The 23820-nt window shown below is 46.4% G+C and overlaps 1 protein-coding gene across 1 annotated transcript in view; it reads right to left on the bottom strand.

Annotated features, from left to right (window-relative positions):
- Nucleotides 1-13855: 13855 nt before the first annotated feature.
- Nucleotides 13856-23820, bottom strand: part of KAT6A (lysine acetyltransferase 6A) — a 63289-nt gene continuing 53324 nt past the window's right edge. The window contains exons 16-17 of the mRNA XM_063311274.1: nucleotides 21866-22175; nucleotides 13856-18928 (exon numbers count right to left, since the gene is read on the bottom strand). Coding sequence (XP_063167344.1) covers nucleotides 16284-18928; nucleotides 21866-22175 — 2955 coding nt within the window. The 3' untranslated portion in view covers nucleotides 13856-16283. The remainder of the gene's footprint in view (nucleotides 18929-21865; nucleotides 22176-23820) is intronic.

Below are 23820 nucleotides of genomic sequence, written 5' to 3'. Positions count from 1 at the left end.
AAGCAAATCGCACGGTTCCCCATTGATTTTGCTTGCCAGGAGCTGAAGTCCACACATCTTCAAGTTGCCAAGGTTGAGAAACACTGCTGTATGGACTCTCTCTCCACTATCTCTTCTGCCCTTAGCGCACACACTTCTTAAGTAACCTCTTCCCACTGCATTCGGCTGACTTTGATATTTCTCCTAAAATAGTCATTTCTCACCGCCACATAATGAAGGGTTCATTATTCACAGTCATCATTGCTTGTTTTGACAAGCATTCATGCCTGGCAACAGAACACATGCTACCCACCGCTCTCTAGCATTTACACACCTTAAAATTTCTCCTTCTTCCCATCTTTAGTATATTGTGCATTCTGCCAGGATACCGAAATTCATTGACCTGTCCTTGCTTTCAGCAGTTTATGTACAACTTGAATCACTCCCTCCATTTTTCCTGCCAGACACAACTGCTTTGGACTTCGACACTTTAATTTTACAATTCAGACTCCTTGCTGCATCATACAATCTGTCTAACATTCATTGGAAATCGTTTGGTTTCTCAGCCAATGACACAGCATCAAATGCCCACAGAAATATGGGAACATCCATGGCCCCCACAGGTGGCATGCAAAGGTGATGAATTCATTTGAACTCACATTGTTTCTGTATTTTATTACTTGTTTTATTACATCTTGCATTTTTATCTTACAATCTTACCTCTATTTTAGGTAAAGGTAAAGGTTTCCCTTGACATTAAGTCCAGTCGTGTCCAACTCTAGGGGGCGGTGCTCATCTCTGTTTGAAAGCCGAAGAGCCGGCATTTGTCCATAGACACTTCCGTGGTCATGTGGCCGGCATGACTACACGGAACGCCGTTACCTGCCCGCCAAAGCGGTACCTATTAATCTACTCACATTTGCATGTTTTTGAACTGCTAGGTTGGCAGGAGCTGGGACTAGCAATGGGAGCTCACCCCGTCATGCGGATTCGAACCAACCTTCTGATCGGCAAGCTTGGCAGCTCAGCGGTTTAACCTGCCGCACCACCGCGTCCCTATAAAAATGCAAATGCAAATGCAAATACAAAAACAAAATATACAATATAAAATAGAATATAAAATATAAAATTCCAGATGGGAAGATCTTAACTTTGGTACCATCAGGGGTATTGCAGGGACTCGTCCAGGAAGTCTCCAAGAATTGGACACAATTGAACAAAGATATAGAGATAGAGATAATTAAACCACCATGAAGACATCACACAACTTTGTCCTACCCCTTGTCCAATACTGAACCATTCACTAAGCATTCAATTTATTCTTAGACAGGCTTTTCTTCCATTACGTACTGCTCTTATCATATTCAGCAACTAACCTTCCACTGCACATTCACACAAAACATAACATTCAGTCCTATTCACTTGAACATCCTCTTCCCTAAATCAGTGTTTCTCAAATGGGAATTTTAAGGTGGGTCGGCTTCAGCTCCTAGCGCTTCCTTTGGAACTGTGCTCACCTGGCCAGAAAAAGGGATCTAAAGTAAACGTGGATGCCAGAGGACTTACAGGGGAAGGGGAGGGGAGTTGGCAGTTAAAGAGGTAGAGACAAATGGAGTAGGGGGTTTGGGGGTACTTAGGAGCACAGCCACAATTTCCTTGATACCTACCCATGCTGCTTATCATCCTTTACTTGTTTGTTTTCATGCCTTTGACTTAATCTTGGCTTTTGGTGAGTGGCTGGACAAGTCCCTGCAGGTTTTTTTGGCAACTTTTTTTGGGGTGGGGGGTGGGGAATTGTTTACCCTTGCCCTCTCCTTCCTGGAGCTGAGAGGGAAGGACTGGCCCCAAATCTCTCCACCAACTTTGTACCCAAGGCAGGACCAGAACTCATGGTCTCCCGGTTTCTTGCACATCAATTGGAAAACACATCTACTGTTTCTTGGGATGCTGCTAGCCATGCAAATTGGAGAGGAGGCCAAAAGGGAAGCCCGACCAGTGGGCACTGTCAACATTAAAGGCTCTTTTGCAAATCAGCTTTCATCTGCAAGGAGTCCAACGTGGAAGAACAGGCTGACCAAACTGACAAACACAAATTAAATGTCTGTTTTGCTGACTCACAATTGATCCTACTCTGTTTCTCTAAGCCAACCTTTCTCAACCTTCTGACCCTAGAGGAATCCTTGAAGTACAGTATTTTCCAGGCCTCGGGGAAACCCTGCACATTCAGGCTCAAATATAGGGCAGAAGTTACAAAATTATTCTATTCGTTTCATGGGTAGGCCTGTATAGATGCACGAACAGTGTTCTTAAACTGAAAATAAAGAATGAAACCTACCTCTTTAAGGTGAAGTTGCCCAAATTTGAAATAATTTTTTAAATGAATCGTGATCTCCCAGGGAACCCCTAGGGACCTCTCGCAGAGCCCTGGTTGAGAAACCCTGCTCTAAGCGAAGGAACAGGATTGCTTGCCAATGCAGTTAGCTAGAAATGGACTTAATCCTCTAAAACACCCCCCCCCCCAAAACAGGCACCTCCAACTGTGTTAGACTAACCTGCTGTATCCCCAGCCAGCAGGGGAATGGTGGTCCAGCACACCTGGAAATTGTCAGATTGGAAAGAGGACTGGATCAGAAAAAGACAGGGAACAGCCAAGGCTGAGAGAAAATTCAGCACCTGAGCTGTGGGGGAGAACCTTTCAACCTCCCAGTGTTTGCCCCATCCACCACCCCTGCCTCCAGCACTTACAGAGACCTGGAATTTGTGCATGTTTCAGCGTGCTTTCCAGGATGTGCTGTAATTTGCATCTTGATCCAGATAATTATTGTTTGATTATGTTTAATTGTACAGTGTTGAATTTAGATTTTACAGTTGGTCTGAACTGAATTTTGACATATGTGGAAGCATTTTAAAGTTCTTGAGAAAGGGAAGATGGATACCTGGGCACAGGGGCTGCTATTCCATGGCTGGGTTGTTGAAAGCCAGAAAATGGGTTAATAATCATAATTTTGTAACTGCATAAACAATTCAACAATGTGGTTGTTGACCCAACAAGCAACCTACTTGTGCATATAAGACAATTTCTGGTGACCAGCATAGGGTTACCCTTCAAATCACCAGGGCAAATGGATTTTGGATTTTACAGTTCAAGTTCAGTTAACACTTTAAAAACATTTCAGTCATATTAATGTTTGGTGTAGATCCTTAGACACCTGACAGACAGTGGAAGTAATGTATAAATGCAAGAAACAATATGTTAAGGATGTGGCCTGTAAAACAATGTCAACTGAAATTATATTTGAATGTTATTGAAATAGGCAGTTATCATCCCAACTGGATCCATGGCTCTTCAACCATTATTTTAAAAATAACAAACTAAAATAAATATGTGGGTTTTGCAGGAAGGCATTTTAAATTTAACTCAGCGGGTCAGGGATAATTTTTAATACAGATATTGGATGTTTAGAATTCTGTCTGTTGAAGAGCATAGACATTTAACTTCCAGTAAGTTTTCAATCCTGGTAATTTTCACTTCAGGCAAGTAAATGTGCTTATTATTTTTAAATGTGCACAGAGGGAACCAAAGAGAAATTCTTAATCATTCCTGTTCTCTAGACACTACAGGGCAAAAATTGGGTATATTATGTTGAATTTTACTGTTTTCCTATTCTGTTGCAGAAAAACACTAAAATTAAGAATTTGACTTTTATAAGAGAGTATTCCTAAGCTGGCATTTACATGAAAGAAAATAATGGCTCTTAGGCAGAACATTTGAGGATGAATAAGATCATGCTACCTATTGCAACCGAAACTCTCCCCACGACATGAGTTTGATCCCAGCAGAAGATGGATTCTCTCTCAGGTAGCCAGCTCAGGTCGACTCAGCCTTCCATCCTTCCCAAGTCAGTAAAACGAATACCCAGCTTGCTGGGGAAGGTGACGACTGGGGAAGGCAACGGCAAACCACCCCGCTCTATAGTCTGCCAAGAGAATGTCACAAAAGTGGCATCCCCCCAAAGGGTCAGACATGACTTGGTGCTTGCACAGGGGATCTTTCACCTTTCACCTTTCACCTCCTAATGGTGATACAGCAGGTCCCTGGTTTAAATTTAAAGAGGCCCAGAGAGCGGTAAATGATTCAAGAAGCATCACACCGATGTGATGCAAGCCCTGCCCCTTTTGTGAGTGCATTGTGACACTGCACACATGGGCAAAAGGCGAGATGTTTGTGTTGCAACAACCCAGTCTTACTTTCGAGCTGTGAACTGCTTGAAGTCTTTGGAAAAGGGACAGCATAGAAACCAAAGTAAATAAAGGAATAAAGACAGATCAACTTTATCCAGGAAATAACAGGGGGATAGGAAACCCTACGCTACCTACATCTGTCTACAGCTAAGCACTTGTGTTTTCCTCCAGTATGGAGACAGACTAGGCCAGGCAAGTTCCTGATCTTCACAAGTCGAGGCAGGATGAGTTGAAAGAAGGAAAATTAAAGCCATGAGACCAGTGTTTCTCAACCTTGGCAACTTTAAGAATTCAACTCCCAGAATTCCCCAGCCAGCATGGCTGGCTGGGGAATTCTGGGAGTTGAAGTCCACACATCTTAAAGTTGCCAAGGTTGAGAAACACTGCATGAGACTATCAGTCTACCAAGAGGAGGTTAGAATGGGGAGTCTGCAGGTGGGCGATCAAAAAAGTCAAGATGCTGGGCATAGTTGTGCCCCCCATCTTGACTTTTTTAACACCTTCCTCTCCTATGAAGCCATTTAGTGGCCAGCTAGGACCACAAAGTGGGGCAGAGTTTAACACAGTGGAGGAGCTATGCACAGAAATAGAATATTATCTTAAATAGCTTCAATGAGCATGTCAGAAAAACACAGGTTATTGATCTTACACGCTTAGCCCTCCTGAGCATAAAGAATCACACGCTCAGACAGAGTAGGTTCAAAGTAAAGTAAAATAATATCTTACTCATTTTATTCTTGGTCCAGTTACATTTCCGTTCAGAAAGGATGAAATCTTTGTTCTTCTTCTGTTTTCCCTATACTTAGTGATCTCTTAGCCCTATAGCTGCTAAGAGCTGCATGCAGAAAAGGGGCTGCATTCTTCATCAAGGCCTGAGCACGTGGCCCTGATGAATGGAGAGCAGAGCAGCATGCTTGCTTCTCCCTCAGTGGAAGAAGGAGGAAGAGAGAAAGAGGAAGTGGGAGTGGCAACAAACAGCTTCCTCAATAGCATGGAGAGTTTGCATCCTAGAGCAGCCATCCATATGCTAAGGAGGCACACTGGATTTGCCAGGACTTCCAACATCCTGGACCCCCCTTTAAAGAAAGAAAGGAGATGGAAGAGCAGAGTAGCCTTCCTAGCTTGCTCCCTACTGTCCATACCGGTTGATGATTGACAGGTGCAGAAAGTTGGGTGGCCAACTTGGATTGCAACATGCTGTTGTGTAGCAAAAAGGTTCTGTATCAGAAGGGAGTTAATGGGGGGGGGGGCGGTGAGGTTTACCTTACACCGTTGGTCTGATTTACTACAAATGGCCCTTCTGTTGATAGTGCTGCTAAGAACTTTTTAAAAATTATTTAATGAAATGGAACAGGGGAAAAAATAGAAGAAAGAAAAAACAAAGCAGCCCCAGAACAAGAGGAATGATGTATCCAGCTTCGTGTGTGTACGAAGGCTTTACATAGTGGTTTCAATAAAGGACAACTATAGTTCATTGTCCTCAGCAAAGGATCATTACCTTGTCGTGGTGCTGGAGCTTGAGCACCTCAGTGATGCCATGAGCTAAACCGTGAAGGGCCACCCAAGACGGGAAGGTCATGACAGAGGTCAGACTAAAGGCGATCCCTGGGGAAGGTAATGGCAACCCACCCCAGTATTCTTGCCGTGAAAACCAAATGGATCAGCACAACCAGAGATATGTCGGTATACCACCGGAAGATGAGACCCCCAGGTTGGAAGATGGTCAAAATGCTACTAGGGAGGAACAGAGGATGAGCTCAACTAGCCCCAGACGTGATGACGCAGCTAGCTCAAAGCCGAAAGGACGGTCAGCGGCCAACGGTGCTGGTGGTGAACGGCGAATCCGATGTTCTAAGGATCAACACACCATTGGAACCTGGAATGTAAGATCTATGAGCCAGGGCAAATCGGATGTGGTTATTGGTGAGATGTCAAGATTAAAGATAGACATTTTGGGCGTCAGCGAACTGAAATGGACTGGAATGCACTACTTCACATCAAATAACCATCAGATCTACTACTGTGGACAAGAGGACCACAGAAGAAATGGAGTAGCCTTCATAATTAATAGTCAAGTGGCTAAAGCAGTGCTTGGATGCAATCCAAAAAACGATAGAATGATCTCAATTCGAATTCAGGGCAAGCCATCTAACATCACAGTGATCCAAATATACGCCCCAACCACAGATGCTGAAGAAGCTGAAGTAGAGCAATTCTATGAGGATCTGCAGCACCTACTGACAACACACCTAAAAGAGATGTTATTTTCATCACAGGGGACTGGAATGCTAAGGTGAGCAGTCAGATGACACCTGGAATTACAGGTAAGCATGGCCTGGGAGAACAAAACGAAGCAGGACACAGGCTGATAGAATTTTGCCAAGACAACTCACTCTGCAGAACAAACACTCTCTTCCAACAACCTAAGAGACGGCTTTATACATGGACTTCACCAGATGGACAACACCGAAATCAGATTGACTACATCCTTTGCAACCAAAGGTGGCGGACATCTATACAGTCGGTAAAAACAAGACCTGGAGCTGACTGTAGTTCCGATCACGAACTTCTTATTGCACAATTTAGGATCAGACTAAAGAGATTAGGGAAGACCCACAGATCAGCTAGATATGAGCTCACTAATATTCCTAAGGAATATGCAGTGGAGGTGAAGAATAGATTTAAGGGACTGGACTTAGTAGATAGGGTCCCAGAAGAACTATGGACAGAAGTTTGCGACATTGTCCAGGAGGCGGCAACAAAATACATCCCAAAGAAAGAGAAAACCAAGAAGGCAAAACGGCTGTCTGCTGAGACACTAGAAGTAGCCCAAGACACTAGAAGTAGCCCAAGAAAGAAGGAAAGCAAAAGGCAACAGTGATAGGGGGAGATATGCCCAATTAAATGCAAAATTCCAAAATTAGCCAGAACAGACAAGGAATTATTTTTAAAAAAGCAATGCGCGGAAGTGGAAGAAGACAATAGAATAGGAGGGACAAGAGACGTCTTCTAGAAAATTAGAAACATTGGAGGTAAATTCCAGGCCAAAATGGGTATGATCAAAAACAAAGATGGCAAGGACCTAACAGAAGAAGAAGAGATCAAGAAAAGGTGGCAAGAATATACAGAAGACCTGTATAGGAAGGATAACAATATCGGGGATAGCTTTGACGGTGTGGTCAGCCATTCATGGAGCGAGAATTGCCAGATGTACAAGCTGGGTTTAGAAAAGGCAGAGGAACTAGGGACCAAATTGCCAATATCCGCTGGATAATGGAAAAAGCCAGGGAGTTTCAGAAAAACATCTATTTCTGTTTTATTGACTATTCTAAAGCCTTTGACTGTGTGGACCATAACAAATTGTGGCAAGTTCTTAGTGGTATGGGGATACCAAGTCATCTTGTCTGCCTCCTGAAGAATCTGTATAATGACCAAGTAGCAACGGTAAGAACAGGCCACGGAACAACGGATTGGTTTAAGATTGGGAAAGGAGTACGGCAGGGCTGTATCCTCTCACCCTACCTATTCAACTTGTACGCAGAACACATCACGCAACGTGCTGGGCTGGATGAATCCAAGGCTGGAGTTAAAATTGCTGGAAGAAACATTAACAATCTCAGATATGCAGATGATACCACTTTGATGGCTGAAAGCGAAGGAGGAGCCTTATGATGGTGAAAGAAGAAAGTGCAAAAGCTGGCTTGCAGCTAAACCTCAAAAAAACCAAGATTATGGCAACCAGCCTGATTGATAACTGGCAAATAGAGGGAGAAAATGTAGAAGCAGTGAAAGACTTTGTATTTCTAGGCGCAAAGATTACTGAGGACGCTGACTGAAGCCAGGAAATCAGAAGACACTTAATCCTTGGGAGAAGAGCAATGACAAATCTCGATAAAATAGTTAAGAGCAGAGACATCACACTGACAACAAAGGCCCGCGTAGTTAAAGCAATGGTGTTCCCCGTAGTAACATATGGCTGCGAGAGCTGGACCATAAGGAAGGCTGAGAGAAGGAAGGAAGATCGATGCTTTGGAACTGTGGTGTTGGAGGAAAATTCTGAGAGTGCCTTGGACTGCAAGAAGATCCAACCAGTCCATCCTCCAGGAAATAAAGCCAGACTGCTCACTTGAGGGAATGATATTAAAGGCAAAACTGAAGTACTTTGGCCACACAATGAGAAGACAGGACACCCTGGAGAAGATGCTGATGCTAGGGAGAGTGGAGGGCAAGAGGAAGAGGGGCCGACCAAGGGCAAGATGGACGGATGATATTCTAGAGGTGATGGATTCGTCCCTGGGGGAGCTGGGGGTGTTGACGACCAACAGGAAGCTCTGGCGTGGGCTGGTCCATGAAGTCACGAAGAGTCGGAAGCGACTGAATGAATAATCAACAACAAAGTTCATTGTAATCGTCCATATATAATCTCCGGTATATCTGTAAGCAACTCGTTCGTCTCAAGAAACATCAGATCTTCAATCCACTGAGTGATTAGGGCCATGAATATATCCTTCCAGTGTTGAAGAACTAGTACTTAGCAATACAAAAAGACACAGAGAATCAATTTCCCTTCTCCGGCCATGAATTTCCATGAAATAGTTGTGTAGTTCAGCAGAAGACGGAGAACCTGGGACACCGCCTCAAAGTCATAGAATCAGCCCAGCATTACACACTTTGGCCGAGTGGGCACCACCCACTAGCCTAGCGTCACACGGGTTGGGTAGTTCGTGGTTCGGTGTGTCGTGGGAAGTCAGCCATTGTCTTAGAAAGTTGCATGAGACCGGACTGTCTTGTTAAGTCACCATATGGTGATGGGGGAAGAGGGCGTGACATCTTATGGGGACACAGCAGTTGTGGTTCGTTAAAGTGGGTTTGGGGTTTAATGTGTGGCAGGAACCCAGCCTTCAATGTGATGGGCTTGGCAAGGCTAAGGGAAGCCATGGTTTTCCCAGTCACTTGCTAATCAGATTGTCTTTTTTAAAAAATGGAAAAGTCAGGGCTTGAATAGAGATTTTAGACTTGTAAAACAAGGGCTCTTTCTCCCCGCTGCATTTCCTCTCCTACTAATTGGGGCCACTGAATAGTCGGGAAAGGACTGTAAGCAGGCAAATTCCCAGCGGGAAGAGCGAAATGCTGCGTATGCACCTAGGGCTCTTTGAATGTTTCTCAAGCACCTTGTCTTCCTGACACTCAGACGTGCATTACGTTAACAGCAAAAATGTGCCCCTGAAGGAAAAGCAGAAGGGCAAGCAAACAAATTCAATTAACGATGTCCCCCAATCATCCCCTTCTTTTGTAACGTGCAATTTGGACTTTGGAAAAAAAGAGAATTGTTCCCAGGGAAACAACTGAGGCAGAGTCGAAAGTCTAACCCTTCATTCCCTATTAAGGATTCAGGGGTATCTGTAGGGAGAGGGCAAAAAAGTCAAGATGGCAGCCACAACCATGAGATTGAAGCCCCTCCCCTTTATACATGTATTGCAGCACACATAAAAGAGGGCAGGGATTTGATGGCATGGCCATGGCCAGCATCTTGACCCCTTCCCTGCAGACACCCCTGTACGGATCTCAGTATTGCCCTGCCTTACGTTTATTGCCTGGATGAAGTGTGGGGGCATATCGGGAGAATGGGATTAAAGTTAGGAACAGGCTGGTCCAAATACGTTCGTATGTACACAGAGTGAAACAACTGAGAATAAAAATCCATTTTTCTGTCACTTTTCACCCCCCCCCCAAGAATTAGAGTTAAGCAAGAAAATGGGGGGGGGGGGGATTAAGCATGCTTGCAGAAAATCAACGGCCTGAGTTATCCAAATTTTTCCTTGCTGCCGCCTGCAGACTAGCATTCTGCACCCCAGGTGTGGGGCTGTGGATACGTCAGACTACGATTCCCAGAAGTCCTGGGAGCATCTAATGAGGAGGGAAGCGTGAAAGAGCCATGCAGAAATCTAGTGAGTGAAGCGCTGCTTCCCCCTTGTGCTTCCAGGGCGGCCGTGCAAGGATGAGCGATCAGCTCCTCTGTGAAGTGAGCTTGTGCACAGTGAAATTCTGCAGGAAAAGGAAACGGGAGCCACTGGCTGAAATTCCTGCAGGGCATACGCAGAAGGCATCATGATGGACTTTTAACTGCCCTGGTCTAGGCTGGCTGGGGAAAGCAGGCCCTGGAATCCATCCCCACCTCTGCTGGGAGGCTAAGTCAAGTCCCCCCCCCCCCCGAGTTATCTGGTACTTCCAGATTTTAACTGGTGGCTGCCGATTCACACATGCTCGCACGCACTCCTTGTTTTGGAGCCGAAGATGAGAATGGCCTACTCGCATCCCTGGGTTGGAAAGCAATGCGGCGTGAAGGGAGAGAGGAAACATGGGCCAGTATTTTTATTTTCAAGCACCCAAAGCTGGTAATTCTCACAAAAATTAGTCATTGAAGCCCGTTTCCAAGGGGTCCCAAATAACTTTTTACTGAAGTTTGACAGGCAGTAGTGGTTCAGGCACCAGGCTGGAAACGGGGAGACCGTGAGTTCTAGTCCTGCCTTGGGCACACAGCCGGCTGGGTGACCTTGGGCCAGTCACTTTCTCCCAGCCCCAAGGAGGAGGCAATGGCAAACCACTTCTGAAAAACCTTGCCAAGAAAACTGCAGGACTTGTCCAGGCGGTCTCTGAGAATCGGACACTATTGAATGGATAAAAAAAAAAAGTTTGTCCGGGGGGGGGGTGGAATTATACATGAAAGGAAGAATTACACCCTGGCAGGTTTTCTTCCCCCATGCATTCCCCCCCCCACACCCCACATTGGTCTCTTCCTGGGCCAGATCCCATTGCTCCTGCACACACAGTTCTGTTCCCTTACAACAGTGTTTCTCCACTTTGGCAACTTCAAGGTGTCCGGACTTCAACTCCCAGAATTCCCCAAATAATGGTACCTCCTGAACAGATGAGAAAATGGAAGGGCAGCTTTGGTGGTGGCAGCATTTTCTACTAATAAATATCCCTGGAGTTATACTGCTGCAGCACTTCTAATTTTTTTGCACCCAAAAGATTTTTTTTGGGATGCGCTTTTTTCCTCCCCAGTTGAAACAAATCTTTATTATCAGATGAAAGAAATGTGCAGGGGCAGCTTATTGGTAGTGCCAAAAGTCACAGAATATAATGGTTGGAAGGAAGAGACCATGGTGATCATCTAGTCCAGCCTCCTGCCCAGTGCAGAGACCTACTACAGCATCCCAGACAGATGGTCATCTGCGTTGTTGTGAGCCACTCAGTCATTGAGAGTTGGGTGGTATACAAGTGTAACATAGGTAGTCCTTGCTTAGCAACCATGTGTTTAGGGATGGTTCTGACTTATGACCAGTCCTCATACTTATGACCATCGCAGCATCCCCACGGTCATTGATCAGAGTTTGGGAGCTTGGCAACCACTTCACATTTGTGACTGTCAGTGTCCCATGGTCACATCATCACCATTTTCAACCTTCCCAGCCAGTTTCTGGCAAGCAAAATCAATGGGGAACTGTGTGATTCACTTAACGACCATGGTGATTCCCTTAAAGATCGCCACAAAAAAGGTTGTAAAATCAGGTCAGATTCACTTCATGACTGCTTAGCTTAGCAACCAAAATTCCAGTCCCAACTGTGGTTGTTAAGCAAGGACCTGCAATAATAATAATAATTCTCCATTTAAACACTTCAGCAAAGGGGACATGCTTGACTCTTTCCTAAAATGTGGTGCCCAGAACTGGACATGACACTATATCTTAGGAATGATCTGACATGTTTTAATGATGCCCGTCTAATTACTTTTCATGGGTATAGCTTCTTTGTATTTATTTAAGAATATTTTGGTGCAATCACAGACCCACTTTGCTAAAAGCAGGGGGGAGAGAGAAATTAATCCTTCCTAATTTGTAAGAACTTCTACAAAAATAACATTTAAATGAAAAAGTCTACAATTTTAACAGGAGCAGCCCTCAGGCAAGCAAAAACCAGCTACTTCTGCCCAATAAATACAAGGGACACTGGAAAGGGAAAAAAAGACCCTCTTTATTATTTAAAAGAGCTAAGGTTGCAGGACATGCCCAAGGCTAAGCAAGGTTGCAGACTGTAAGCCTAAATTAAACACACTTTTCCATCAGCTGTGCTTGTCCTTCGAATCTGCTTGTCCTCTGAACCAACTGGCACTCTCTGAACAGGGTGAGTCTGCAACCCCAGAATCCCAGCCAATGTGGTTGTTTTCATTCAAGACTAAAAACCCTGTGTGTTATTTAGCTGGTTCCATTCTTTCATCAAACAAGATGCCTGTCAGTGGCCACCTCTCCACATTCCAGGGCCATCTCCTGACACTGGGTGGCATTTCTAAAGAGTCTGGATTAAACTGGGCACTGCATCTGGTCTTTTGATCTCAAGATAATTTTTCAGCCTACGGTAGTCTTACTAAAAGTTATCCATTGTTTCCTTTATTTGTACTAAAGGAAGTCTAAAACCTTTACTCTTCTTCTTATGAACCACCATACTTATATGTACATCTGAATCCTTGGTCCCAAATGTTTTGCTTTGGTTATTGTCATTTTTTTTCCATTAAAAATAACTTTTTCAACCAATGCGTAAAAACCCTCTTACTTTCTCACTGGCAAGCGCACCATGGCTCTCCCCTTCTGCTCATCTGCGCCCTTTGCCCATCACTGACACAGGGAAGGTGGGGAACCACGTCAGCTGCTGTAGCTTACAAGAGAGCAAGGGGTACAGCAGGAGAGGCTGCAAACAACGGTAGCATTTCATGGCTGACCCAGGAATTATCCGTTCCATAGCTTTCAAACTGCCACTGGATCTCATGTTTGATTGTTTTCCTCCGACATCTCATCATACTGAGGTTCAGGAGGCCAAGCAAATGACAGGCGCTTTGACCCGAAAAGGTATTTTCCAAGAATTAGAATGGAAATACCTCTGCCAAAGGCATGCCATCTTCACCCAACGGCAATGCTCTTGAGCGAAGGTGGCAGCAGTTGTCTATCTGTACATCAGGAAGGCACCTTTAGCAGATTTCAAACTATGTCATGTTACTTTCCTTGTAGATTGGGGGAAATGGGACAAGGGCAAGAGGGAGGGAAGGAAAAATCGAGACTATTCTTCCTGGTAAACAAGGGGAAAACCTCAAAAAAAGAAGAGGCCAGTTTTATAGGTAATCCTCACTTAACAACCATTCATTCAGTGACAGTTCTGATTTACGACGGTGCTGAAAAAATGTCTTATGGCCGTTCCTCACACTTATGACTGTTGCAGCATCCCCATGGTCACAAGATCACGATTTGGGCACTCTGCAATTGGCTTGCATTTTTGACCATCACAGCATCCCATGATCACGTGATCACCATTTTCTACCTTCCCGGCCGGCTTCTGGCAAGCAAAATCAATGGGGAACCGCATGATTTGCTTAATGTGGTTTGCTTAACAACCATCACAAAAAGGCCGTTAAAATCGGGTCAGATTCGCTTAATGACTGCTTCACTTAGCAACTAAAATTCCAGGCACAACTGCAGTTGTTAAGTGAGGATTACCTATATGTATAAGAGGGCAACTCTGGAGCCCTTGCTAGATTCAACGTACCAAAGGAAGAAAGATTCCATGTGCAAAACCAGACATCCAAAATGGCTCAACATAATTTATTTTTTTTTATGTTAAAATGTACAGAGTTCTTTTGAAAGTACTTGCTAGAAAGGGGGGAGGGAAAAAGTGATATTACATACAAGGAGAGGAAGAGAGGCCGGCCGGCCCAGGAGCTCATGACATGGAGAATTACAAAGGGTTATCATCCAGGCACCCCTTCCCCTTTTGAAGCTTACAAGTCACCAAGAACAAAGTACAAAGAAGTTACAAAACAGGAAAAGCAAATATAAACAGACAGGAATAGACGCGGCTTCATTTTGTACATGCGGCTTTAGAGGCATCTGGAGCTCTAGTCACACATTCTAGAGATCTCTTTAAAGAGAATTTTCATCTTTCTTAAAATAGTCTTTAATATTCTACAACAAAGATAAAAAATTTTAAAGATGGAATGAAATGAAAAAGCTTTTTTTTTTTTTTAAAAGGCATCAAAGTCACTAACAGTGAGTTTTTTTTTAAAATTTCTTTTAGAAGATTACCCAAGTTTATTTTGCTAAAAATACATTATTATTTTCTTTTCTTAAACAGAAGTGGAAAAAAAAATGACAGGTACCAATATTACTGTGTTGGATATTTTTTTTTAATAATATAGAAAAGAACATTGGTTCTCTACAATAGCTCTACAGTCACAAAGCTTTGTGGAAAAAAGGGAGCTGCCCAATTGATTTTAAAAAAAAAATAGAAAAATCCAAAACTGGGAAGAAAAAAAAAAGGCAACAGCAGACGGAAAAAATAATATATATATAATAATTTTACGGCCCTCGTGCCAACAGCTTTGCTTTCGACACCCCAACCAGCCAGCCCCCGACCCATCTGCAGCTAGGGAGCAAAGCCAGCGCAGACGACCTGGGAAGAAGGGGACAGGCTGGGTCACCTTTCAACACAGATGAAGTGAGCCTGGATCGGTGGATATTTACAGGGTCCTGGGTCCTACACAGCCTTGCACACATGCTCAAGAACTCAGAGAAAACGAGGGCTGGAAGCCCAAGGGATTCTGCCTTTCCATACTCAAGAGTACAGAGGAAGTCCGTTCGAATGCAGCTGTGGCCCCTCCAAACTGCCTTTCAGGTTTCTTTGAAAAAAAAAAAATCTTTACACATCTAAGTCAATCTAAGTGCGTCTGTAGCTCTACAGGAATATACAGAGAAAACTTTACATTAGAAGGATAAGCTACATTTTCTCCTTGCAACCGGCGGATGGTGTGCCCGCAGGCCCTGCGTCCTTCATGGTTCAGTATGATGGACTGCGATGTGGGGGTCCTCCCCCCCCATGCTCACATACAAGGCAGTGTGGAAAAACCCCAGCTGGTGATCTCCAAAGATGCCAGGGAGGCAAATGGGGCGGGAAGGGGTGTGTGTACTGGGACGAAGAAGTCCTACATCTGGCGCTTTCTCCCCACACGCTAGCACCAGGCCAGCAAACATTTTAAAAAATATCTACGTGAAGCTATTGCGACAGCCGTTTCAACGTACATCCCAACTTCCAGGGGTGGGACAGCCTTGCACAAGTGCCTCTAGGAACTGAATCCTCCGGCAGATTCACCATGCAAAGTCCAGCCACTGGGTTTTGGGTTGACCTCCAGGCCTCAAGAACCCCGTTTCTCCTACCCCACGTTTTGGCTGGACTCGGCTGGACTAGAGTACGCAGCTCCTGCTTGGATATATGCCATGGGTGCACTTTACTCTAGTTACATTTAAACCGTTATTTCAGTTCACCCAAGGAGAGAGAGAGAGAGAGAGAGAGAGAGAGAGAGAAGGAGAGAGAGAGAAGGAGAGAGAGAGAGAGAGAGAGAAAATATAAACTATTCAGAGTTCCTATATCTGGGGGAAATGACCAAAGAAAGTGGGCTCCGTGTACCACTCCCGGTTCCTGCAACAGAGCTGCCTGTTGAGGACACAGAAAGATGGGAAGGATCTGACCTCTCAAGGTTGGGCCATCTTAAGAGCTGTGCACAAGGGTCAAGGGGACAAAAAGGCTCTAGCGTCTAAAAACGAGAGGCCTGTTTTACACACTCTGCCCGGGTGGAATCGGCAAAGTTAGGCTCTTTGTTCAACGACGGGAAGGTCGTGTGCACGTTTTCAATCCCTCTCCCCCCCACAACAAAAAAGAAAGAGAAAAAGAATCCCAAAGCCCAGTTCCCAAAATGGATTTGAACAGTGAAGCGTTTCCAGATTGCGGAAGGAAAAACCGAGATCCCAAAAAACAAGAGAACCAACCCTGCCCCTGCCCCCCCCAAAGAAGAAAAGAATAAAGACCAGGCCCCCTAAAAAAATAAAATAAAATAAACCAAAAGGGAACAAAACCCTATCTAAGATCTACAGCAATATTTAACTGGAAAAAGGTCCATTGTCTCTGCTTTGTCAGTATAAAAGGTTCCTTGATTGAGCGAGAGGTTTCGGGGGGCGTCCTGCTCATCTCCTCATGTAGGGCCCGTTGAGCGATTGCTTGGGGACCCCAGCAGCGTTCATGTAGCTGTGGTGGGAAGGGCCCGTGTACATCATGTTCCCATGGGGGTTTGGCTGCATAGGCTGCTGGGGATAGGCCTGGCTCCCCATCATTCCCATCTGCATCTGCATAGGATACTGGGCGGTCTGGTTCATGTAGGCAGGGTTGCTATGGTAACTGCTATTCATCATGGGCTGGGGCATCCGGTAGCTGTTCATCGCGTTCAGGGTGTTCATGTTCATGGAATTGACGTTGTACGGGGCCGTGGGCATCAGGTTCACCCCCATATTCATGCCGCGCTGGACAGCCAGTGCCCGGGGACCGGCCTGCATGGCCACGGCGGGCGGGCTGCGGCCGTAGAGCTGCTGCTGGTGGGCTGCCGCGGAGGGCAGGGGGGCAGACTTCGACCGGATGGAGATGTGCCCCTTGACCGGCATCTGGCCCTGCAGCCGCTGGGTGTGGGGGATGCCGATATTGGGGGAGGACATGTTGCACTGGAGGAGGGGCGAGGCGAGGTTCATGGCGGCGGGGGCCAGGTTCGGTGGGGGGGTCATGGTGGCTTGTGCTTGGGCCGCCCCGGCCAGGGGGTGCGACGGGGCCAGCTGAGCCAGGCCCGTGTTCGACAAAGACACACTGGTTGCATAGGAAGTCACAGCAGAAGAATGGCTGTAAGGCATGGCGTGGGGGTCCATAATCGTGTTGGTCAACTGCTGCAACTTGGCTAAGCTGAACGTGGCCGAGGGCTGGGAGTAACCGCCGGCCCCGAAGTCGCTGGGGAGCCGCTCGTAGATGCTGATGTTGCCGGTGCCGCCGGACTCCGGGATCTCCATGATCATCGGCGCCGGGGTGAAGCTGTTGTTCATGCTGCACTGCGACAGGGGCGGCTGCTGCTGGGGCGGCTGCTGCGGCTGCTGCGGCTGCTGCGGCTGCTGCTGCTGCGCCGGAGGCGGTGGCTGGGGCGGCTGGGGCTGGGGCTGTGGGGGCTGCGCCGCCGGCTGCTGGTTGCTTGGGGGCCTTTCAACCACGCAGCTCTGGGGAGACTTGATGTTGCAGCTGGCGGCGGGCTGGACGCTGCCTTGCGGCATGAGGCTGCAGCTGCTGCCCATGCTGGCGATCTGCTGGGTGACGACGCAGCTGCTCTGGGTCAGGCTGCTGGAGGAGGACAGCCCCCCATAGGAGCAGCTGCTCTGCGAGGAGTTGTTGCCGCAGATGCTGCTCCCCATGGTGGAGTCGTAGCTGCTGGGGTTCTCGTAGTTCTCGGTGGTGCTCTCAATGCTGCCGAGGTCGCTGAAGCCACTGTCCACCACCTGCTGGGAGTGGTCCGACACCGAAGGCACGTCCATCATGGGGCTGGTCTCCATGTTCTGCATAGAAGGTGCGGAAAGAGAGCCCTGCTCCGGGCTGATCTGGGCGTAGCTGCTCTCCAGGGCGCCGGGCACGCTGGGGCTGCTGACCGAGCGCACGGACTGGCCGGGGTGAGACTGGACCGAGGAGATGGGGCTGTTGTGTTCCGAGGCCTGGCAGTCTTCCACCATCGGCATCGGCGGGTCCTCTTCAGCCTGGGTGTAGCTCTGCAGATTCTGGCAAGCAGCCAGGGTCTCCTCACAGTCCTGGTAAGCCACGTCGTGCTCGTGGTTTTCTTCCTCCTGGGTCAAGGACTGCACCGCTTGGACAGTCTCGAGATCCAGTTCGCTGTGAGGGATTGGCTCTTCTTCCTTAAGCTCCATTAGCTCTTCCTTGGGGTGCTGGTCTTCCTCTTGGTCATCTTCAGATCCAGGAACTGGGTCTGACCCTACGGACGTCTCATGGGATACCTGATCCTCCTCAGAATCTGCCTCTCTTTCACTCTTATTCTTGGCATCGTCTTCTCTACCGTCCTGTGTGCTTGTTTCTAAAAAAGGCTCCTGGGCCTCTGGTTCTTCCTTCAGTCCCTCCTTCTCCGCCTGCTCTTCCAGCTCATTCTTTTTGACGGACTCCGTGTGGCCGTCGTCTTCTTCATCATCTGCATCATGATCTTCGTTCTGGTTAGCTGCTGCTGCTGCTGCGACCTCCTCCTCCTCCTCCTCCTGGTCCTGCTCGGGCTCTTCAACTTCCTGCTGCTCTTCTTCAGATGGCCTCTGCTCTTCCAGGACTCGAGGCTTGTCTACTTCTTCCTCCAGTTCAGGTTCTTTAGATTCCGTCCCTGGGCTATTACTGCTGTCGACAGGAGATGCCGCTCTCACTTCTCTAGCAGGCGTATCTTCCTCCTCTTCTCCCAAATCACCTGCTTCTGGAGGCCCATCTTCATCCTTCCTTTCTTCAGCACTCGGCAGAAGCTCGTCCTTCTGCTCCACCAGCTCTTCCTTTTCCTGCACTTTTGTTTTACGCCCTGATTTGGAACTGGCTTCCATGAGATCGGTGGTCTCCTCTGAAGCAGGTGCTCGGATCTTTCCCCTCCTCAGCTGAAAGCCTGGCTTGCGCCCAGGCCTTTTCTTCCAGTGAATGGGCTTGCGGCTCTTGCCCTTGGGCCAGCCCTTCTTCTTCTTCATGGGGGTGGAAGTGCCAGGCTGGAGCGGAGAGTCTATCGCTTCACATTTTCTCAGCATAGAAACCGGTTTCAAAGTAGGAGAATCTGGAGAAAAGGCAAACAGAGGGGGTCAGCTTTGGAGCAGTAATCTGCTATTACTTATTGTTAGCATTACCAAAATCGACAGTTGATCAATAATGTTTATTTGTACTAATGATTATTTGTAATCACTCAATAATTTCCTCAAAATCCTGAAATCTGTGAAATAATGCTTATCATTCACTGTTAAAAAGAACAATGATATTCATTATTGTCTTTTTCATTTACTCAGAGAGAGACATGTTTGGTATGAAATAGCTGGAAGTTGGGGAGGAGAACTATGCCCCTCATTCTCACTGATGCAGAAGACCGCCCACACTATTGGCTGAGTAAAGTGTGAGCATATTATAAGCAAACTTTTTACCCCTATATATTCTCACAAAAATCACACAAAATTTTAGTCTACTAAGCTCTGGGCCACTATGAATAGGAAAGCTGTCCAATTGTTTCAAGGTCTGAAACTGAGCAAAGAAGACTGGTCAATTCCTGAACTCAACGCATAGGACAGTGAAGCATTTCTAGGGGAAAAAAATTTTTTTTTTTAATCCATTCAATCCTGTCTGATTCTCGGAGACCACCTGGACAAGTCCCTGCAGTTATCTTGGCAAGGTTTTTCAGAAGTGGTTTGCCGCTGCCTTCTTCCTGGGGCTGAGAGAGAGGGACTGGCCCAAGGTGGGACTAGAACTGATGGTCTCCCAGTTTCTAGCCTGGTGCCTTAACCACCACACCAAACTGGCTCTCTCTAGAAAATGATAATGATAATTTAAACTTGCATGCCACCCAACTCTTAACAATTCTGGGTGACTCACAACAATCAAACAAACAAATTACAATAAAATCAATAAAACTTAAAAAATAAAGATAAAAGATGGCAAGTGCGATGAAGTGAGGGGTGCCCCTCTCCATCACAAAAGGCCTGGGGGAAGAGCAGTCTCTGAAACGGTTTTACCAAGACACAAGGACTGGACACGAACATGTACCGTAGGTGCAGTGAAACAATGCTTTCTCAGACGTGGTGTCAGATCTAAATTTATGGCATGCTGCCACTGATTTAGCATATTACCAGTGCACCAAGAGGATCATCTAGAGTCATATTTACAATTTCCTAACATGTTATATATTTCAGGCACTGCTGAAAGTGCGGGGGCGGGGAAAAGCCAGGGAAACAATTCAGCATTTCACTGGGGACTGCACAAGAGGGTAGACTTAGAAATCCATCAAGAGCCAAATTACAAGGTGGGAGCCTCATGCATTAATGCTCCACCTCTCCAATCCATATAAAACTATCTTGATTGCAGCTGCTCCGAACCGCTTTCAGTCTACAAGTGATCTACTGAGAGAGACCTGTCAACAGAAAACAACTTTTTATTGTGTGTGTGTGTATAATTATAGCTAATGTGGCACATGCAGTTTGCGTGCAGGGGGCTAGCTCAATTAAAAACCCAAGGAATTCAGCTTGATAGGCATATTCCAGAAAGCACTGGGGGTTAGCGACTGTTATTTTGAGGTATCAGTTTACGACTTGGGTGGAAGCCACTTGGGGAAGGACTAGGACCCATTAACAGAAGTCCAACTTCCCCATGCTGATTCTCCTAGTAGGAGAGTTCTGCCCGGAAGATCTGAACCAACATAACGTGAAGGCAACATTCCGCTGGACTAAAAATATGTCATGCCACTTTCTAATTATAGTTAGTTACAGCTGAGATGAGGGCTGCAGAGTGAGGTGGAGGAACATGCACGTACAGAGATGGATGCAAAATATGCTTATGCCACCTTTTCTTCAGCGGCATCACTTTCTATCCTCTATCAGAAACTTCACTTTCATCCTTCGAATGCTGTTCTCTAAGAAAGGCTTTTCACTACCTTCATTCTAGACAAGGTTTTCAGGGGATCTCGACGAAAACGATGGGCAATCTAAGGCCAAGAGATGCTAGAGGATGCTGCATGCATAGCCTGCTCCTGCCCGTTCTGGGCCCTTAAAGCAGCAGCTCTGGGCTGAAATGCCAGGAAAGATGGCCGGCAGGAATGATCTTGGTAACCTTATCGGATGGAACCAAGGTCAGAAGGACTCGTGCTTGGACTGCACAACTGCTTTGGGGCTTTTAATTCTCTTCCCTCAAGCAGGAGAGTTTACTGCAGTGATTTCAGCAAGATGTATCTCCAGCTAGCTGTCAGTTTCTTGCCATTTTCCCCATCAACCTTGAAAGGGGAGGGTCCTTGGGGTTGAAAGCAGTGGAGCTCTTTGGACTGTAACTCTTGCTGCCCCCCACTTGTTCTTCAGCAGGCCTCCCTCCCCACCTGGGCAAGGTCTTCCCTGTTCCCAAGTTTTGCGTCTTGGCTACCTCTCAATCTGCCACTTCCTCACTTCCCTGCTTCTTCCCATCTTTTATTTACTACCCATCATATTGGGGGCAACACAGCAGCATTTCCCACTTCTGTCCCTTTCCAGCTGGCTACACCCCCCCCCCAATATGTCTAACATTTTCTTGCTTCAAAAACAGAGGAACTTACTTTGGTAGAATGGGGACTGCAGCTAGATGGGTGCCAGCCTTATGAGGCAGACTAGACAGGAAACACGACCAGATGATCTAATTCTACTTCATTGTAAAGCTACATTAACAGAATCTTGCAAGTCTGAAAGTACAATTCTCCCTCCATCTCCTTTACAGCCTGAGAAACTAGGGAGGGTCCCTTCTGAGCCTCTTTCTCTGCCCATTATGCAGCTGTGGGCTATGCTCTCTCTTATCTGACCGTTCCCTTGGTTGTCTCTCTTTGCCCTGTCTCCCAAGGTCATTCCCACATACTGTTACATCAGGTCAGGCTATGCCCACAAACCCCATAACGACTGACTGGACATTTACAGAATGCCAAGCCTGGACATCCTTGATCAATACTGAGGGAGGGAAGACATCAACAATCCTGGGTTCAGATAAATCAGAGTACCAGGAAACATACCAGCTGTATCATCCGATTCCTCTCCTTCTTGATTTCCTCTTTTTAAGGAGGGCCTATGCCTAAGGGAATCCTGTGGAGAGAGACGGCGAAGATATCCTCGAGAGAACAATTCGCTTTCCTCGTCTTCATCCTCGTCTTCCATTTCAAAGGTGGGCTCCAGTTGAGGCATGGGCCTCTCGGAATCAGAGTCCTCAAATGGCTCGTCCAGGACCTCTGTCGTTTCCGAGATCGTTTCAGTAACCACGCTGCTGTTGTGGTATTTTCGCTTACGGACACGTCTCTTCCGGGGAATGGGCTTCTGCATGAGACAGCCAAAAGGAGGGGGGGGGGAACGAACAGCTGAAAAAACACTGCAAAGAGTCTCCACATTTTATCTGATAATTCACAAACATCTGTTTATATTTCTTAATCCACCCAATAACAGGGATCTCCTCACAATTAAAAACAGTAATAAAAGATACAGCAATACAAGGGAAAAAAACAGGGAAAAGCCACTCCGTTTCCTGAACTGTGGTCCTTGATAAGCTTATCACATATACGAAATCTGGACTCATGTGTCCTTGAGTACCAGTTTCCTAGCAACTTGTAGTGTTCTTGATTCTAGAGATTTACACAAACACACAGGGCAACCTACCCTAACTAACAGCACAAGCAGCAGCTGTGAGAAGCCCTAAAGGGGACTGTTTCTTCCTTTCGGGAGCGTACTTTCGCTGCACAGGGCAGGTGAAGCTGCAGGCGCAAGAGAGAGGCCAAAGGGACTCAGAGAGGTGCCATTCACCTTTCCAGAAGCCTGGATTATGGGTTACGGCCACATTTACCTTACTTTCAAACAAGTGGCCTCTATCTGTATCTCAGGTTTTTAAAACCTCTTATTCTCAGCAGAAAGCACGTGGGGAGAGTACAATTTATGCCATTCATTCGTAGAAGAGAACTTGATTCAAAAGAAGGGGCCAAGGAATACACTGACAAAAAAATCAGGAGGAGGAGTCTGGTAGCAGCATTTCCGACTAACACATTTCATTAAAAGGTGAAAGCTTTTTTTAGTTGGAAAAGGTGCGCCGAGACTTCCCCTCCTGTTTTTTTGTCACTACAGACTACCAAAGCTCTCCTGCTACAAGACCGACATTGGTTCGCCTATTCTGGCTCTAACTTTTCTAACGAGTTGTGGCAAGCACAAAGATCTGGTATTGTCTTTGGCTATTGTGAAGTACACATCTCTCCTGTACACTTTATGTGTCAAGAAAAAGCAGGGGAGTAGATTAAGATGGAAACAAACCAAGCATCGTGGGCCATAAAAGGCCCACGGCCACAGGCAACCTCCAGCCCACAGAGGTGTAACTTCCTTCAGCAGCAAAAATGCCTAAAGTTGCTGTGTGGGAGTGCAAGGCCTTTCGGAGGCAATCCACTCTCGTTCCTACGCTCAACTACTTCTCCCCTCTTCCAGAATTTGCTGGTTTGCGATACAGCATGCTGCAGCAGCCCAACCATTGTCTAAGTATGCTGTATAAAGCAAGCCAACATATTAAGCCACACAAGGCTTATCTGAGCTCTACAAACCCAGCCACGTTGTCTTGACCTAGTGGTTTAGGGCTTAGTGTGTCGTGTGAACCCAGCCAGTAGGATGCACACAGTATGTTAATGACGATGTAAATTTCACTGATTTCGGTGGAGCAACTATTTCCATCTTAGTCTAACCCCCTGCTTTTTCTTGACACACAAAGTGTACAGGAGAGATGTCTACTTCACAATAGGCAGACAGAGGCAGTACCAGATCTTTGTGTGTGCCACAACTCCTTAGAAAGGAAGACAAAGTGGTAGTGGCTGCACAGTTCAGCTTTTTGAGAAACCATGCTTGTTTTTTTAACATATCCAGCTGCTAACCGCTACCACTTTTAAGGCGCACCATAGAAGGGACTGGTAAGACTCCCGGTGGCTGCCAGTAG

The sequence above is a fragment of the Candoia aspera genome, chromosome 9 (assembly GCF_035149785.1).
Source record: "Candoia aspera isolate rCanAsp1 chromosome 9, rCanAsp1.hap2, whole genome shotgun sequence".
Classification (NCBI taxonomy): Eukaryota; Metazoa; Chordata; class Lepidosauria; order Squamata; family Boidae; genus Candoia; species Candoia aspera.
Note: the sequence above shows the minus strand (reverse complement) of the source record. Positions and strands in the feature narration are given on the sequence as shown.